Source organism: Rana temporaria, chromosome 6, assembly GCF_905171775.1.
Source record: "Rana temporaria chromosome 6, aRanTem1.1, whole genome shotgun sequence".
NCBI classification, from domain to species: Eukaryota; Metazoa; Chordata; class Amphibia; order Anura; family Ranidae; genus Rana; species Rana temporaria.
The window spans coordinates 192209544-192227698 of NC_053494.1; the positions used below are offsets into that span (position 1 = coordinate 192209544).

Below are 18155 nucleotides of genomic sequence, written 5' to 3' on the forward strand. Positions count from 1 at the left end.
GAACCAATCTGGATCAGTTAAGGTCCTCCCGAATCAGTACCCTTCTGAACCAATCTGGATCAGTCAAGGTCCTCCCGAATCAGTCATGACTCTTCTGAACCAATCTGGATCAGTCAAGGTCCTCCCGAATTAGTTAATATTCTTCTGAACCAATCTGGATCAGTCAAGGTCCTTCCGAATCAGTTATTACCCTTCTGAACCAATCTGGATCAGTCAAGGTCCTCCCGAATCAGAACCCTTCTGAACCAGTATGGATCAGTCGAGTTCCTCCTGAGTCAGCCATGACCCTTCTGAACCAATCTGGATCAGTCAACTTTCTTCTGAACCAATCTGGATCAGTCAACTTTCTTCTGAACCAATCTGGATCAGTCAACTTTCTTCTGAACCAATCTGGATCAGTCAAGATTCTTCTGAACCAATCTGGATCAGTCAAAATCAACTCTCTTTCCAAAAATCCACACACCCACCTCCAACCCTGTAAAACTAAAGCTGGCTACACAATATACAATTTTTTATACAATCTTCTTGTACAACTTTCCTGTAGATTTACCAAAACCAAACCTAAACACGTTTAAATTACATGCACCCAGGCAGGCCCTTCCGCTACTTAGCTGAAGGTAAATCTAAAGGAAATTGTACAACAAAAACTGTATAATGTGTATCCATCTTAAGCAATAAGCATGCATACAGAAAAAAAAAATAACGTCCAGCAGCATCTTAAAACATCTTTTACAAAATGCATGCACTATCTACAATTGAATTTCCATTACAATCATGCACATAGTAGACCGACACCATCCCCTAGGCCAGTTAGAAGTCTACCCTGTGCAGTAACCCCTAGCAACTTGGGGTAGCAAAGATGCCATCTGGTTGCCATGGGTTACTGTCAACTGCCTATCGAACACAAAGCAAACATAAAACAAGCGATCTAAAATATAAAACAAACAACAGCAACAAAATAAAATAAAATAAACAAGCAAGGGTTTCTTACACAACACTCGATTTGTAATTTATAATCTGAAAATAAAACAAACAAATAAAAAAAAATGCAACATTGTAACAAAGATGTACAAAGAGGAAAAAAGAAAAAAAGGGGGATCCTTGAGGCAGCTTCGGTCCCAAATGTGATACAATGTAGGCTTGTCGATGGCAGCGCTGGGATCTAAAGAGGGAGACCTCAGTAAGTTGAAGTTCCATTGGGTTCTAAGGAGTGTGATTGGTGCAAAATGTTTTCAGTCTTGTATCCAGTAGGATTTAGTGACGAAGATAATGATGGCAAGGACTTGATGGCTGGGGAGGGGGGGAGAGAAGGGGGGAGGTAGGGAGGAGATGAGGTTGGGTGGGGGGAGAAGAAGAGAGAAGAGAAGAGTTTTTTTTTTTTTTTTTTTTTTGGGGGGGGGGGGGGGGGTTGGATAAGGGAGGTGGAATTTAATTTCTACCACTAAGCGTTTGCTAAGACTTCAAGGTATAATCTAACCCAGATCTTTTCCCACAGAGAAACTTGGTGATCACGTTTTTCACATGATGCTCACGTTTGGTGCTCAATTATCCCTCCCCACAAAGATAGGTGGCGTGTGTCTCAGGGTCTCCACTCTGAACAACAAGAAAAAAAAAATGTCATTAGGAACAGCCTAACGTCACGTCAGACCGTCCCCAGGTTCGTGTTTCGTGAAGTGGCAGTGAGAGATCAGTGCTAACCTGCTCTGCAGGAATAACGGTCCATCCCTGCCTTGACTCTCCTCTTGGCTTTACAATATCTCCAGGAGCTTCTCCTTCACTTTGTTCCTCCTAAAAGACTAGTCCTACATGGTCCTGCACACCTCATCCCAACCACCCACCGGGCTCTAAAGGTAGGTCCTTTCCATGATCTTTCCTTCCAAACCTCAGCTAGGTAGATAGATGCCCCTCTTCCTTTAATAAACAATAGTGGGGACCACCAGAGCATCCTAGCCCACACAAGATCCTTCACCTGGATGAGCAGGTAAAACTCAAACCAGGCATTTATTTTATTTTACATTTTCTACCCCCCTTTACTATTTGAAGGATACTTTTTTTTATTATTATTATTATTATTATTTTTTTTTTTTTGCAATGTACAGAATTATTTCACATTTTACATATAGATTTTTGTGACTTTTGTGCATATGCATTTTTTTCTTCTTACCCAAAAAACTAAAAATAAAAGCCCTTACCCAAAGCAAATAGTTCTGCACATTTAGCAAGTTTCATTTCTGTAAATTTAATTTAATGTACTGTAATTTTTGGTGTATTACCTAACACCTCTTGATAAACAGAAGTGAAAGTCGACTTTGGAATTTAGATGGCAGTTTAAAAAAACAGAAAAAAAAGCTTATTTTGAAATATCCACCTGAAACCTTAGGTTACATTTTTTTTATTATTATTTAATATTATTTTTTATTTTTTTGACACTTTTCTTGAATGTTTGCTGCTAGTGTACATTTGTTTTTCTTGATCCATTGCATTAAAAATGACATTCACTGCATAGAAAAAAGCCTAAAATGCACCCTTACCTCCTGTTAGTTTTCTAAATTACACCACCTATACCTCTAATATCTTTTCTGTGTTTTCTAAAATACACCACCTATACCTCTAATATCTTCTCTGTGTTTTCTAAAATACACCACCTATACCTCTAATATCTTCTCTGTGTTTTCTAAAATACACCACCTATACCTCTAATATCTTCTCTGTGTTTTCTAAAATACACCACCCATACCTCTAATATCTTCTCTGTGTTTTCTAAAATACACCACCTATACCTCTAATATATTTTCTGTGCATACACCACCTATACCTCTCACCTTCTTTTAAGTTTTGTAAAATACACCACCTATACCTCTCTTACCTCCTCTTAGTTTTCTGAAATACACCACCTATACCTCTCTCACCTCCTCTTAGTTTTCTGAAATACACCACCTATACCTCTCTTACATCCTCTTAGTTTTCTAAAATACACCACCTATACCTCTCACCTCCTTTTAAATTTTGTAGAATACATCACCTATACCTTTTACCTCCTCTTAGATTTTCTAAAATACACCCCCTTTACCCCCTTGCCACCTCTTAGATTTTTTTAAATACACCACCTATACCCCTTAACACCTCTTAGTTTTCTAAAATACACCACCTATACCTCTCACCTCCTTTTAAATTTTGTAAAATACATCACCTATACCTCTTACCACCTCTTAGGTTTTCTAAAATACACCCCCTTTACCCCCTTGCCACCTCTTAGATTTTTTTAAATACACCACCTATACCCCTTAACACCTCTTAGATTTTCAAAAATCCCACGACTTTACCCCTTGCCACCTCTTAGATTTTCTAAAATACACCGCCTATACCCCTTGCCACCTCTTAGATTCTTTTAAATACACCACCTATACCCCTTACCACCTCTTAGGTTTTCTAAAATACACCGCCTATACCCCCTTGCCACCTCTTAGATTGTTTTAAATACACCACCTATACCCCTTACCACCTCTTAGATTTTTCAAAAATCCCACGACTCTACCCCTTGCCACCTCTTAGATTTTTTAAAATACACCGCCTATACCTCTTACCTTCTGTTATTTTTCTAAAATACACCACCTATACCTCTAATATCTTTTCTGTTTTCTAAAATACTTCACCTATACATCCCACCTTCTATTAGAATTTGAAAAATACACCACCTATACCTTCCACTTCTTCTTAGATTTTGTAAAATACACCACCTATACCTCTTACCTCCTCTTAGTATTTTAAAATAACTACCTATACCTTTCACCTCTTAGTTTACAAAAATAAATAAAATGCACCACCTATACCTCTCATATACTCTTAGTATTCTCTTAGTATTCTTAAATAATCACCCATACCTTTTACCTACACCTAGTATCCTAAACTACACCACCTATACCCCTCACCTCCTCTTAGTATTTTAAAATACACCGCCTCTCCTCTAGCAGGGCCCCTTATTTTATTTATCCCCCAAATATGTTTACATGTAACTTTTTTTTTTTTATATATATTACATTTATTTTAAACAAAAGTGACAGCTGCCAAAATCATTTGAGGCTACTAGGCAGTGAAAGTCATAGTTGTGCCAATGTGTTTAGTTTGTCCTTGTTTGTTTTAACACCCCAAGAGCTGAAGTTCCCCTACACACAGCCCATCCTAGTGTGTGTGTGTCATTTGTTTGGGACTTGTGTGTTTATGTACATGTGAATTAGTAAACCTTGCTTTGACACTTTTTTTAAAGGGAGGCTAAGGGGGGGGGGGCTGTGTGTAAAAAGTGAAGGCTAACTCTTAAATTTAAAGGTGATCTTGTAGGCACTCCTGGGCTTTAAGGGTTAATTGTCCTTGTCTTAAGGGGTTGCATCTGTTCCCCTGTTTAAGCTAATCCCCCCCCCCTTAACTTGGGAGCAACAACTAAAATCTTGGGCTCCCCCAGCCCCCTACCCCCCCTCCTCCTCCTCCCATCACCCCCCCCCCCTCTAAATTTTGACAGAAACTATCTAAAATGTAACATTTTTTCCCACATCAAGGTTTACACCCCTAAACCCACAGCATTGCTGTTCCTTGAGCTGCCAGCCCAGTTTGATCTCACTTACTTTAGCCAAAAGAAGTAAAGGGGGGGGTGTTGCCTTGGAATTTGGGGTGTCCTTGCTCCAGAGCCTCGGAACCCAAGGCATCATTGCCAAGCCCTCCTTGGTTAATTACAGTCAGTGTCCACAGATCTGCATATCCTATTACACTCAAAGTTGAGCTGAGAGGTCTGGGCGAGGATGCAAAGTAGAAAAAAACAGGGGGGGAAGCTTTGAGTCATCCTAGCAGAGGAGAGAGTCCTGTGCAAGATGTAGATCTGCTGGGATCTGGCTAACAAAACAAAACAGAAAGAAAGGGAGCCCCCTTATACATGAGCAATCAGCAGCCCAGGAAGGAGGACTTAAAGCCAGCAAAGGAGTGAGTTAAAAGGCAAAGAGGGGAAAAAAAGAAAAAAAAAGAAAGAAAGAGACAGAATCGGGTTGCTCTAGGAAGATCTGGCGCAATCTTTGGCGCCCTGCTTTTTTAAATGGGATCTATCAATGCCCACTGTGTGCCTGTGTTTGCTCCGTTGTCAGAGTCGACGTGCTCCTCCTGAATCATTCTGTCCATGAGAACTGGCGTCTGATCCACTCTTATCAATGAAGCAGGACATGATGGCGGATGGCCCCAGGTGTAAGAGGCGAAAACAAGCCAATCCAAGGAGGAAAAACGGTAAGGACTTGGGGTACACCAGAACCCCCTTTTTATTGGTGTTTTATTCCTTGTGGTGCTTGGCTTTGTTGCAGAGTTACACAGTGTCAGGGATGGTGGGATCAGGTCCCAGGTCTTCTTCTCTCTCCATGGGGTGAGTCGCAGCTTTGATGGGGGGCTTGCTGGAGTCCCCCTACCTCCGCAGGCAGGCTTGCTCAAAACTTTGTGCAGCTTCACATAACGGTTCCTGTAGGCAAGGAGTGACAACACAGACCGCTAGCTTTTCTCTCTTTTCTTCTCCGTCCCCCCCCCTCCTCCTGTCCCTCTCCTCAGCCTCTGCAGGCTCAGCTTACAGGCAAAGGGCTGGACAGGCAAGCTGCACAAGAGCGAGCAGAGAGCCTAAGCCTCCCAGCAGCAGCTTCATGCATGCAGGGAAAGCCTTGCACCCCCTTCCCATCTCCTGCACCCCCATCCAAGTCCTGCAAACCAGCTTTAGTCGCTGCTGCTGCTGCTTTCTCCTGACCCCAGACCCCCTTCATGTTCCTAGGAGGAGGGGGGATGCGACAATACAAGGGGGTTCTGCTTCACAGATCAGCCAAGTATTCTGGGGATCCCCCCATCCCCACTCTTAGCTGAGCTAGACCTTTTTTTTATTTTTCTTTAATTAAGCTTGGTATTAGAGACACAGAGAAGGCTTTGCTACTTCTGGGTGTGTTGTCAGCATGTGGACTTGGGCTATATTTCTCTTTTTTTTTTCTTTTTTTTCCTTGTCTTTTAGTTGGCTGGGGGGGGGCTTCCTATAGACCTCTTCTCAGTCTCTTCCTAGATCTCCAGCACTTCTCCACTACTTCAGAAAAACTTTTATTAAAAGGCATGAGAGCTGGGCTTGAATAGTCTCTAGGTTCTTCAGCAGCTTCAATTATTTGTGACCCTCTTCTTGTAGCTTAACCCTTCCCAGGCCAGCCTTTTCTTTAAGCAGTGGCTTCAAACTTGAATATGTTCAGGTTTTGCTGTAAAAATGTGTCACCTTGCCCAGACTGTTCTTTAAGCAGTGGCTTCAAACTTGAATATGTTCAGGTTTTGCTGTAAAAATGTGTCACTTTGCCCAGTCTGTTCTTTAAGAAGTGGCTTCAAACTTGAATATATTCAGGTTTTGCTGTAAAATTGTGTCACCTTGCCCAGGCTATTCTTTAAGAAGTGTCTTCAAACTTGAATATATTCAGGTTTTGCTGTAAAAATGTGTCACCTTGCCCAGCCTATTCTTTAAGAAGTGGCTTCAAACTTGAATATATTCAGGTTTTGCTGTAAAAATGTGTCACTTTACCCAGCCTGTGAATATGTTCAGGTTTTGCTGTAAAAATGTGTCACCTTGCCCAGCCTATTCTTTAAGAAGTGGCTTCAAACTTAAATATATTCAAGTTTTGCTGTAAAATTGTGTCACCTTACCCAGGTTTTTGCTGTAAAATTGTGTCACCTTGCCCAGGTTTTGCTGTAAAATTGTGTCACCTTGCCCAACCTATTCTTTAAGCAGTGGCTTCAAACTTGAATATATTCAGGTTTTGCTGTAAAATTGTGTCACCTTGCCCAGGTTTTGCTGTAAAATTGTGCCACCTTGCCCAGGTTTTGCTGTAAAATTGTGCCACCTTGCCCAGGTTTTGCTGTAAAATTGTGTCACCTTATCCAGCCTATTCTTTAAGCAGTGGCTTCAAACTTGAATATATTCAAGTTTTGCTGTACATTTGTGCCACCTTGCCCAGCAGTGGCTTAAAACTTTAATATGTTCAGGCTTTTTGCTGTAAAATTGTGTCACCTTGCCCAGCCTATTCTTTAAGAAGTGGCTTCAAACTTCAATATATTCAGGTTTTGCTGTAAAATTGTGTCACCTTGCCCAGCAGTGGCTTAAAACTTCAATATGTGTAGGTTTTGCTGTAAAATTGTGTCACCTTGCCCAGCCTGTTCTTTAAGCAGTGGCTTAAAACTTTATTATATTCAGGATTTGCTCTAAATTTGTGTCACCTTTGGTTACATGCTGTTGCTGATGTAGGTGCTCAGCTAAAGACAACAGGGATATGGGGTTGGGGGTGGTTGGGAGGGTTTTTGGTTGGGTGCAGCTACCTTTGAACTCTTTTGCTTATTTTACTAATTAAAAAAAAAAAAAAATTAGCCTAGCCAAGGAGACCTCTTAAGCTCTGCTATCTGGTCTTTAGTTTTTTTTTTTTTTTTAGTTTTTTTTCACCCCTGTCTGTCATGGTTTGAGGTGGTCTGCTGTATAATCCAGACCTCCCATTGCAAGCAATACTAATGTTAAGCCCAGAGTACAATTACAAGTAATGTTTTCATTCGCCCCTGTTCCATAAGACCATTTTATTAAATGCCCCTCATTGATTTTACTTCCAATCAATGTCTGTGATGGGGGACATCATTCCCTTTTGCCTGACTGCAAGGGCAAAATGCTGAGATAGTGTGTGTGTGTGTGTGTGTGTGTGTGTATGTATATATCTATATCTATCTATCTATATATATATATATATATATATATATATATATATATATATATATATATATATATATATATATATATATCTATCTATCTATCTATCTATCTATATATATATATATATATATATATATATATATATATATATATATATATATATATACACATACACACATATATATATATATATATATATATATATATATATATATACATACACATATATATATATATATATATATATATATATATATATATATATATATATATATATATATATATATATATATATATATATATATATATATATATATATATGTGTGATTACTGTTCTTCTATACTCAGCTGAAGTTTAGTTGGTAGTTTGCATGCTTATCTTGCCTCCTAAGCTGTTCTATCTCATGCAAGTCACATGTGTTGTGGTTGATGAGCTGCAATTGTCTTACATATTTCCTCCTCCCTTAAAATAGTTTATTTCTTTTTTGTTGTAAGGTACAGCTATAAAAAGATTTTACAGTCATGCTGTAAATCAAAAATGACTTGAAACACACCTGCATCTAGGCTATATTTGACATAGCTTTGAACTAGAATTTAATATAGGTTGTTTTTTTTATTATTTTTTGAGAATAACATGACTAGTTGTGGTGCTTTAGAAATTAGTAAGTTTATTTATTTTCAAGAATTTGAAGTAAAAAACAAAAGACAAGCATTATTTTACAGTTGCATTTAATGGACATTGATTGGCTTCAGTGCTACATACACTTCATCCATGTTACAAAGCAGTTGGCTAATATTTTTGTCCTTTTGTCTGGCTTGCAGAGTATACATTAAGCTCTGTCCTTAGGGAATAACAAGGGTTTATCTAAAATCCTGTGATTTTTTTTTCTTTTTTTTCTTTTGCTCTCTCTCATTTTCTCTATAATATGACAGCACCGAGTTGTGTTACTACTGATAACATTAAATATAGTGATTGTTATCTTTAACAAAGTCATATATACAGCCCCTAACTCAACAGAAAAAAGGGGGATGTGATTTAGAGAGATGAGCTCAATAAACAGGAAATAATAACAGAAAAAAAAGAGACCCCCAACATTGGACAGAAATGTGGATTTTGTTACTGAATCCATGAGAAGTGTGGGTAAGGATAGGATGAAGAATGGATCTGGGCTATAAAAAAAAAAAAAAAAAAAAAAAATTTTTTTTTTTTTACTTGTCTGTTGTAATTAATCAAGGCTTGCAGGGAAGTGTAAAAATATGTCAAAATTGTTGCGATGGCTGTATGCACACAGCAATGTCCAAGCTGTGATTTTAGCCCCTTCCGAAGTTTCACTCTTAGTCAGGTGACTTTCCCGATTGTTACTTTGTAACTTCTGAAAAGCAAAATACAACGTTGTGATTACAAGCATTCCATAAACCCATCCCCAGTCTGCTCAGGAATTGTCAGTGGTTGCTGCAATTAAACGTTTTAGGGACGCTAGATCCAAAATCGACTGATTTTCTTTTTATTTTTTATTAAACTCTTTTTTTGCAAACAACATATATTTTTTTCATTTGCTTTGTATTTGCAAATGGAACATTGTTTGCAGCGCTTGTCATAAAGTTCTCTACAATTAGGACATTGCTGACAAGCTAGAGGAGAAGATAGAGATTGTATCGGATTCCTCGTTTCCACTTTATAAACTTTACTTACAAACTTTTAACTTCCTACTTAAGTTTTAGTTTGCTTTTTTATGTATTTATTTATTTTCTTTCTTTAAAAAAAAAAAGGTAGATGGAATCCCTAAGCGATGTCTGAGCATCAAAAATTCAGGGACACTTAAAAGCTGCTTATTATGAACGTTGTAGAGGGCAGTTCAGTTATCCGATCCTGTGTGTTGTATTGATCTTTTGGGTGAAGCTTTGATCTCTGTTTAGCGTTTGGATGTTTTGTCTTCCATTAATGCCACGTTTGGAGATATTTTTCACCATCTCTAACGCTTAAAAAAGAAAAACAAATAATTTATAACTGTTTTTTTGTCCCCAAAAAAATCTGAACAGATCATTACTCTGTTCTTTTTAAAACAAAATTATAAAAGAGAAAAAGTCTTGGTGCAAAAATAAATCAAAGCAGTTTTATTTAGAATTTAGGACTAATTAATGTTATTTTATGTTGAATTCTGAATGGTATCTTACTAACAAAATTATGTATATATATATATATATATATATATATATATATATATATATATATATATATATATATATATATATATATATATATATATATATATATATATATATATATATATATATCTACCTCTTTACTAAAGCAGGTATTCTTAGTCTTCCATATTTCGATTTAGCATTAGCTAATATATATTTTATATAAATATTTTATATATAAATATATATATATATATTCTAAGCTTTTTTTTTGTATCTTTTGCTATATATATATATTTGTATATATATATATATATATATATATATATATATATATATATATATATATATATATATACATATATATATATATATATTCTAAGCTTTTTGTAACCTTTGATTTCCATCCTTTGAATACATACATATATATATATATATATATATAGATACAGATAGATAGATATATATATAAATATATAGATACAGATAGATATAGATAGGTAGATATTATATAGATTAGATAATATATATATATATATATATATATATATATATATATATATATATATGTATTCAAAGTTTTTTTATCTTTTGCTTTATATATATATATATATATATATATAGATAGATATACATATATATATATATATATATATAAATATATATATATATATATATATATATATATATATATATATATATATATATATATATATATATATATATATATACATATACATATAGATATTTTTTACATAGATATAGATGTCTATATATACACATTTTGAAAACTTTAAAATGTAGATCTAGAACCAGGGCTGATTGGTTTGAAGGTTTCAAGCCTCATCTGTGTACAAAGCAAAGCTTGCAGGTCATTAAGAAATAAAGCAATTATGACACAGGGGCAGTTAGTGGGAGAATTGTGCATTGACCCCTAAGGTGGGCAGACAATAGCCCTGCATAGAGAAGACGTGCTTGGGAATATACCCCTTATAACTGTTTTCTTTGACATGTGTGCTATTGAAAGGCTTTAAGGTGCATTCTCCCCTGGTAAAAAAAAAAGGGGGCTTTGTCCCCCTTCTTGTATGCATGGTGGCTTCCCAAGGTAGTCTGTATTTTGTGACTGTCACACAGGGGGGAAGAAAAAGGGGGATGCAGGTTCACTGTGTGACAATTGATTGTCTTTTTTTCCCCTGATGGCGTTCATTTACATGTTTATAACGACAATAGTGCTCCGCGACACTGTACTATTCAAGGCGACATTCCCACAAGGGGACAATTGTGTGAACAGCCCGGCCAGGGGACACCTTCCTCCATGGCTCGGGATGGCTTTTAGAAGAAGGAAGAAAAGGGTTTCTCTTTAACACAGCAGAGATGGAGAGCATAGTAGAGGAATAGCTGGGCTAATTAATTAATTGGTGGCTAAAGGTAGATTTTTTTTTCAAAGGCTGGTCATTTCAGGGAATGAGCATTTGTGTTATCTGCAAATACATGGAAGAAAATTTTAATTAAATTAAAATCAAATTTAAATAGCGAGAAAGAAAGATATATAGATGACAGACAGACAGATAGATAAATAGATAGATAGATTGAAACTGCATATATTGCATTTATTTAGCAAAATCTATCTCTTATCTATCTGTCTATCTCTCTAAAATAGGTACTGTAGAAGTTGGTATTTAAGTTAACTTAAAAAAATATATATATATATAACTGTATATGTAATCATTTTAAAAAGTGGAAGCCACTGAGGTTTAAAATGTATACATATGTAGATATAAATATATATACTCTTCTTTCCATTTGTCATATCCATTCATATGTAAAGCTGATCAGAGTCCAACTGATGGAGTACATTAGGATGGCACAAGCCTATGGATTTAAAGTGGGGAATATTATGGACCCCCCCTCCCCCATCCTGGGAATAGGACATTGGGGGCTTTTATGGAGGAAGTTGTGTTGTGTCTGTGGATTGTAAATTGACCCATACACACACATACACACACACAGTGACACAATCACACAGCAGCAACCCCCTTTGCACTGCTGCTGCTGCACCGTTAACTGAACCCCTGACACTGTGGTCCTGTGGATGCCTTAGGTACCATTTCACTTTCGTTCACATCAATGCTGACCTGAATGCCTTTCATATCTGATCCGCTGTGTCTCTCCCAGTAAACATCCCCTGAGGGATGAACAAAGAAAGGAACTCTTCTTCTCCTTAATCACAATTCAGCCCTTTCACCGCCGGCAGGGTACATTTGCATTCTGCAACAGAAAGCCAAGATGAAAAGGAAAAAAAAAAAAAAAAAAGAGTGAGATGTTGGGGTAGGGGGGAGCACAGGGTGTATGTAGTCTGAGTAAAATAACTTAGGTGTTTGTAGTTGTTTGTTAGGCTTCCCCTAGTTACAAGCCTTATATAGCATCCTTGGCCCTACTGACAGCCAGATAGTGTTACAACAGGGGACTATTCGTGGCCTTTGCTTTAGGACTTCAGGCAAAAAAAAAAGTGTCACAGACAGATTAGTCAGGCCTGGTCAACCTGCGGTCTGGGGGAACTAGAGGTGCGAATGTACTCTGACAGCCTCAGGGCATTCTGAGGTTTGTGGTTCCACAACAACCGTAGCTCCCCATCCGGCTGGAGGGTGGGACATGCCCTTAGTGTAAGCTAAAAGCATCAATATAAATAAATTATGATTAAATTATTATTATGCATGCTGGGAGTTGTAGTATCTCAAAAGTTGGGAGAAGCCGGGGACTATCCCAAACAAGATCAGGTGTGAATACCTTTCATCTGCAACAGAAACAAACCATTTGTTGAGTTCTTCTTATAATTATTAGTATTATTTAATTTTTTGTATTATTAGCCTAGTATTCTGGGACTTGTAGTTCTTTAGAAGTTGCAATCTGCCTTGCAAGACTGATGTGTAAAGAGAGTTACCAAAACAAGAGCACTCTAGTATGCAGCAGTTTACTGATTAAATAAAGAAAAAAAATAAATTTTTGCTTTTTTTTGGCTTAGCAAATAATGTGTTGAGTTCTTCTTATAATTATTAGTATTTGTATTATTCGCAAAGTATTCTGGGACTTGTAGTTCTCTAGAAGTTGCAATCTGCCTTGCAAGACTAATGTATAAAGGCAAGCATCCACCAAGGAAAGAGCACTCTAGTATGCAGCAGTTTACTGATAAGAAAAAAAAGATTACATTTTTTTCTGGATTAACTAACCATTTGTTGAGCTCTTCCCATAATTATTAGTATTCATTTATTATTTGTATAATTACCATAGTATTCTGGGACTTGTAGTTTTTGCCTTGCAAGAATAGCGTGTAGAAAACTAAAGGCAAGAAGTCGCCAAGAAAAAAGCACTCTAGTATGCAGTAGTTTACTGATTAGATAAAGAAAACAATTTCTGCTTTTCCTGGAATAATGATAAAATTCAAAAAACACTCTACATGCAGCCATTTTGAATGATGACCTGCAGCCGGCACTAGGTGGCCTTCTGTCTTTGAAGAATAAAATAGAAGGTGCCATAAAACTCTGATTTTCCACTGCTATACGCTCAGCAGTGGCAGCATCAATGTAAAAAGGAAAAATGAGCTCTAACATATTATTCTTGGCTAGAAACTGTATTCTTATTCTTTCTTTCCTTTTTTTTTCTTTTTACTTTTACTTGTTTATTTACTTTACACTAAAACCCAACACTGATTTTTCCTCTTGTCCTGCTGAAGACTTTTTTTTACAATTAGAACTGTGATTTCAGAGTAAGGTGCTTGTTTGTCAAGTGAAATGGTGTGAGATTTTATGTGGATAATGAGCAGGAAATATCTTTAATGCACTCATCTATGCAGTGTTTCAGATGAGTAAAAAAAAAAAAAGGGCAACACAAGCCACCCCCCTCCCCAAAAATACACAGAAGCTTGGGATATATTTTTACTTTTAATGAGGGGTTTATTTTTAAAGGAATCCTAAGTGCAGAGGAGTATTTAAGCTTATAGCAGACGTAGCTGTCAGAATTTTCAGGTTTATTAAAAGAGTCTTAAAATGTTGCCGTTAAGGTTTGCGGGTGAAAGGGGCGTCAGGGGTCTTCCTGGCAAGTTCTTCTCACTTTACCTTGCACGCAACTGTCTTTCTGAAGGCTTGGCAATAACAGATCAATTAGTGAGATGGAATGGCAACTTGAGATACGAATTGTATTATTAATGGACGCAGTTTTCAAGTGATAATAATCTTTTTTTTTTGATGAGTAAAATAAAGAAAAGGGAGATTTGTGTATGAATATCAAGTTATTTTTTGCCTCCAGACTAGTTGCCCAAGCTGACCCCTGTTTTAAAATAAATTCCAAGGGCATTGCTGCTGAGATTCTGTTTCCAAGGCCAAAAAAAAAAAAAAAGTTGGCTTGAAGGACCTTGGTGCACTATATATCCTATAACAACTGGACATTGGAAAGAGAAACACAAATTTTGTCATTTTTTATTTATTACATTTTTTTTGTGACTTTCAGTCCCTGAAAAATGTTGCAGCATATTAGGAAATAAGCTTTAAGATGTAGGAAAAAGCTTGTTTTAATTATGTGGGCGATTAGAATTGAAAAGCCAGGTACTAGCTGTGGAAATCTGAAGCAGATTGTAATGTCGTTAAAAATTGTTGGAGTTAAAAGAGCAAAAAAAAAAAGGTGAAAAATAATAATAGAATAAGTAAGATATTATGATTTTCTTTAACAATAAATTTGTTAATGGATCTCATTTTAAAGCAATTAATGTTTCCTGTGGTTCTTTCTATACACAGGTAGTTATGCTTATTGAGCATCTTTTGCATTCTTTGGAAAAAAAAATAAGAAAGGAAAAAGAACGAGATGTTACAAGTTTTAAAGAAACATGTGACACAGATTTGTGATTCTGTTCCCAGACGGTCCAGGAACATTGGTACAAAAAGGGATTATCCCTACACCTTCAGCTCCCCCCCCCCCGCCCCCCTTCTCTTCTATCCCCATGACCCAAGCGATGGAGGATTTAGGCAGATTTACTTCAGTAAACACCTTTGGACACTTGGGGAGGAGGGGGGGCGGGGGGGTTCAGGATTCGGTTTGCAAAGGGAGCCTTTTGTTAAAGAGAGGTTTTACTGGGCAGCTGTGATATTAACCTACAGAGCAATGCTGGAAAAACTGCTTAACTCCTTGTGAATTAAGTACTTTCACTCAACAGATAAGATCTGCGTTTTATTGAGTTTTCTTTCAAGATCCCTAGACGTAATTGTTCCCAAAGAATTTACATGTTAAAAAAAAAAAGAAAAATCCCTGGTACAATGCTAGCCCATCTCTGTACCCCCTGTGTGATGAGAGGCCTGTGTGCTGGAGAGATCAGTGGGTATGTGGTCTGCCCAGCGGGGTAAGGCCAAAAAGAGCCCCCCCACCCAGAATCCCAAAACTTCACTCACTGGATGTCATCAGACTTGTCAAAATAACTCTCTCGTCTCTGCCGCCTGCAACAGAGATGTAACATGTTCTCAGTGCAGGGCTGCTAAAGCTTGGGCAATTTACTGAACAGAGGAGACAGTCGCTTAATACTTCCCCAAACATATGTTTCACTTACCCAACAGGGGCTAGCAAAAGCAGAAAAGAAGGGGGCTATGTCTATCAGAGGCTTCGGCTGTATGAAGCTATAAGTCATACATGCATGAAGTTATATATGATGATCGCTGTTGTAAGATAGTAATGATTATTACTACTCTACAAAGTGAAAGGCATACAGGGGTTGTAGCAATGTTACACCAAATCTAAATGTTGGGTTTATATGAGCTTTGCATATCGGAGGATTCGAATGTATAAAAGCTATAAGTCACAAATGCATGAAGTTATGTATGGTCATTGTTTTAAGATAGTAATGACTTTTTCTACTCTACAAAGTGAGAGGCATACAGGGGTTGTAACAATGTTACACTAAATCCAAGTGTTGGGTTTATATGAGCTTTGCATATCAGAAGCTTTTGAGGTATAAAAGCAATAAGTTATACACGCATAAAGTTATATATGACTACTTTTGTAAGATAGTAACGACTATTACTACTCTGCAAAATGAAAGGCCTACTGGGGTTGTAACAATGTTACACCAAATCTAAATGTTGGGTTTATTTTAGCCTTTGCATATCACAAGCTTTGAAGGTATAACAACTATAAGTCATACATACATGAAGTTATATATGATTACTGTTGTAAGATAGTAACGCTTATTACCACTCTACAAAGTGAGAGGCATACGGGGGTTGTAACAATTTTGCATCAAATCCAAGTGTTGGGTTTATATGAGCTTTACATATCAGAAGCTTCGAAGGTATAAAAGCTAAAGTTTTATATATGATTATTCATTTTAAGATAGTAATGACTTTTTCTACTCTACAAAGTGAGAGGCATAGAGGGGTTGTAACAATATTACACCAAATCCAAGTGTTGGGTTTATATGAGGCTTACATTTCAGAGGCTTGGAATGTATAAACGCTATAAGTCATACATGCATGAAGTTATATATGACTAATGTTATAAGATGGTAAAAACTATTACTACTCTACACAGTGAGAGGCATACAGGGGTTGTAACAATGTTACACCAAATCCAAGTGTTGGGTTTATATGAACTTTTGCATATCAGAGGCTTCAATTGTGTAAAAGCTTTAGGGCGTACATGCATGAAGTTATATATGATCAATGTTGCAAGATAGTAATGACTTGTTCTAGTTTACAAAGTGGGAGAGACTGTAAAATTATTACACTAAACCCAGGTGTTGAATGTATAAAGCCAATGCCTATCAGAGGCATTACATTTATACAAGCTATGGGTCATATATGCATAAACGTATACATGATTACTGTTGTAAGACAGTAACAACTTAACGTAACGTAAGTTAGGGACATAAAGAAGTTGTAACAATATTACACCCAACCCAAGTGTTGAGTATTATATGTCTGTTAGGTTTGTTTGGCTAGAGTTTTAATTTTGCTTTTGTTGATAATATTAATTATTCATAATTATAGTTAATATTACCTTGACCATATACCAAACCCAAATGCACAGAACACCATATAAACCCGTAGTTTAGAATGATATGTGTGATTATAAAAAGAAAAAGGACATGAAATGTTATCGCTTTTTAATTTTATAATTATATGTATTGTTCTAAACTATCTCCAGTCAGTTCCCGTGATATTCTATGCATCTGGGTTTGGCTTAAGGTCAAAGTGTTCTTAACTAAAAGAATGAACGACCGATAATATCACCTTTGTGCGAAAAGCAAAATGAAAGCTCTAGCAAAACAAACCTAGCATACATATAATACTCACACACATATACACCCAACGCTTATACGTCTTAGGAATTTTTGAGATTCAAAAACTTTTATAAGTCGGTTATAAAATCTGGCCGCAGTCAAGCCTTTTTTCCCAGTTTACAAATATAGCGACCATTATATAATTAGACCTTCAATTAGAATGTATTTTTGGGATTTGGCAGGCATTCTTGTATCTCAGGGTTTCGGTAACTTAGAATAACAGCCCGTTTTCGGTGAATACGGAACAGATATTCCTCTGCTCTCAGGTGCACTTATCGTACTATTATCCACTTTTAAACTTCCGCACACCCCCAGTTTTTTGAACACATTGGCATCTGCGTACAGCTGTTGATTTGGAGCATCTCCACGTACAGGTGTTGCTTTGGGTTTAAAGACAATTCCCTTGTTGGGTATGGAACGCCAAGTGTCACTGTGGGAGCAGTTAGCTAGGTGCGAACATGCAGTCTATGAGATGTGACAGGATTCAAGGTGTCTGTTATGTCGTTACACCTTGTACGCAGACAGTTCCCCTTTGTCACAGCCTCCCGGTGATTTGACAGCGCGGCTGCAGATCAACTTCCCTGGTAGGTGATACAGCAGTTTTCAAAGAGAGCTTTACATGCAGAGCCCCCTTCCTAAAATCCACTGTGACAGAGACTCGGCACAGTGATTATGAAATGTCAGAGTGCATCTCGGGGTTTCGTGCGTGATATACGAAGCTCCAGGGCCTTGCGATGGATAGGGTTAATTTGGAAGGTATTTAAGATGACCCCTTACCCACTTTTACATAGCGTCAATGTATTACGCAGCAGAAAACGGTGAATGGTTTGCATCAGGGTAGCTCACGGTCTAATGTTTCAACACACTCTTACGGTCGTACATGTCTAGAGGACAGTTTAGGCCACGGCCAGTTAAATTCCAGAATGCCTTTCGGTTGTGGGAACCAGAGTTCCCTGC

General features: G+C 37.1%; 1 protein-coding gene and 2 long non-coding RNA genes across 7 annotated transcripts in view; 1 reads left to right on the forward strand and 2 right to left on the reverse strand.

Annotated features, from left to right (window-relative positions):
• Positions 1-1466: 1466 nt before the first annotated feature.
• ZEB2 (zinc finger E-box binding homeobox 2) overlaps positions 1467-18155 on the forward strand; it is a 171671-nt gene continuing 154982 nt past the window's right edge. For 2 of the 5 annotated variants that reach the window (XM_040358029.1, XM_040358031.1), the window contains exon 1: positions 4568-5262. In XM_040358029.1, the coding sequence (XP_040213963.1) occupies positions 5190-5262 (73 nt within the window). In that variant the 5' untranslated portion in view covers positions 4568-5189. Of the gene's footprint in view, positions 1851-4562; positions 5263-18155 lie in introns of those variants that run through there. The other 3 variants (XM_040358030.1, XM_040358033.1, XM_040358032.1) reach the window with 3 other exon arrangements.
• On the reverse strand, positions 2150-4447 carry LOC120944128. The gene is made up of 2 exons (XR_005750358.1): positions 3608-4447; positions 2150-2780 (listed from the first exon to the last, which is right to left on the reverse strand). It is a non-coding gene; the product is annotated as an uncharacterized LOC120944128 (long non-coding RNA).
• LOC120944127 lies at positions 8448-12336 on the reverse strand. The gene is made up of 2 exons (XR_005750357.1): positions 12016-12336; positions 8448-9108 (listed from the first exon to the last, which is right to left on the reverse strand). It is a non-coding gene; the product is annotated as an uncharacterized LOC120944127 (long non-coding RNA).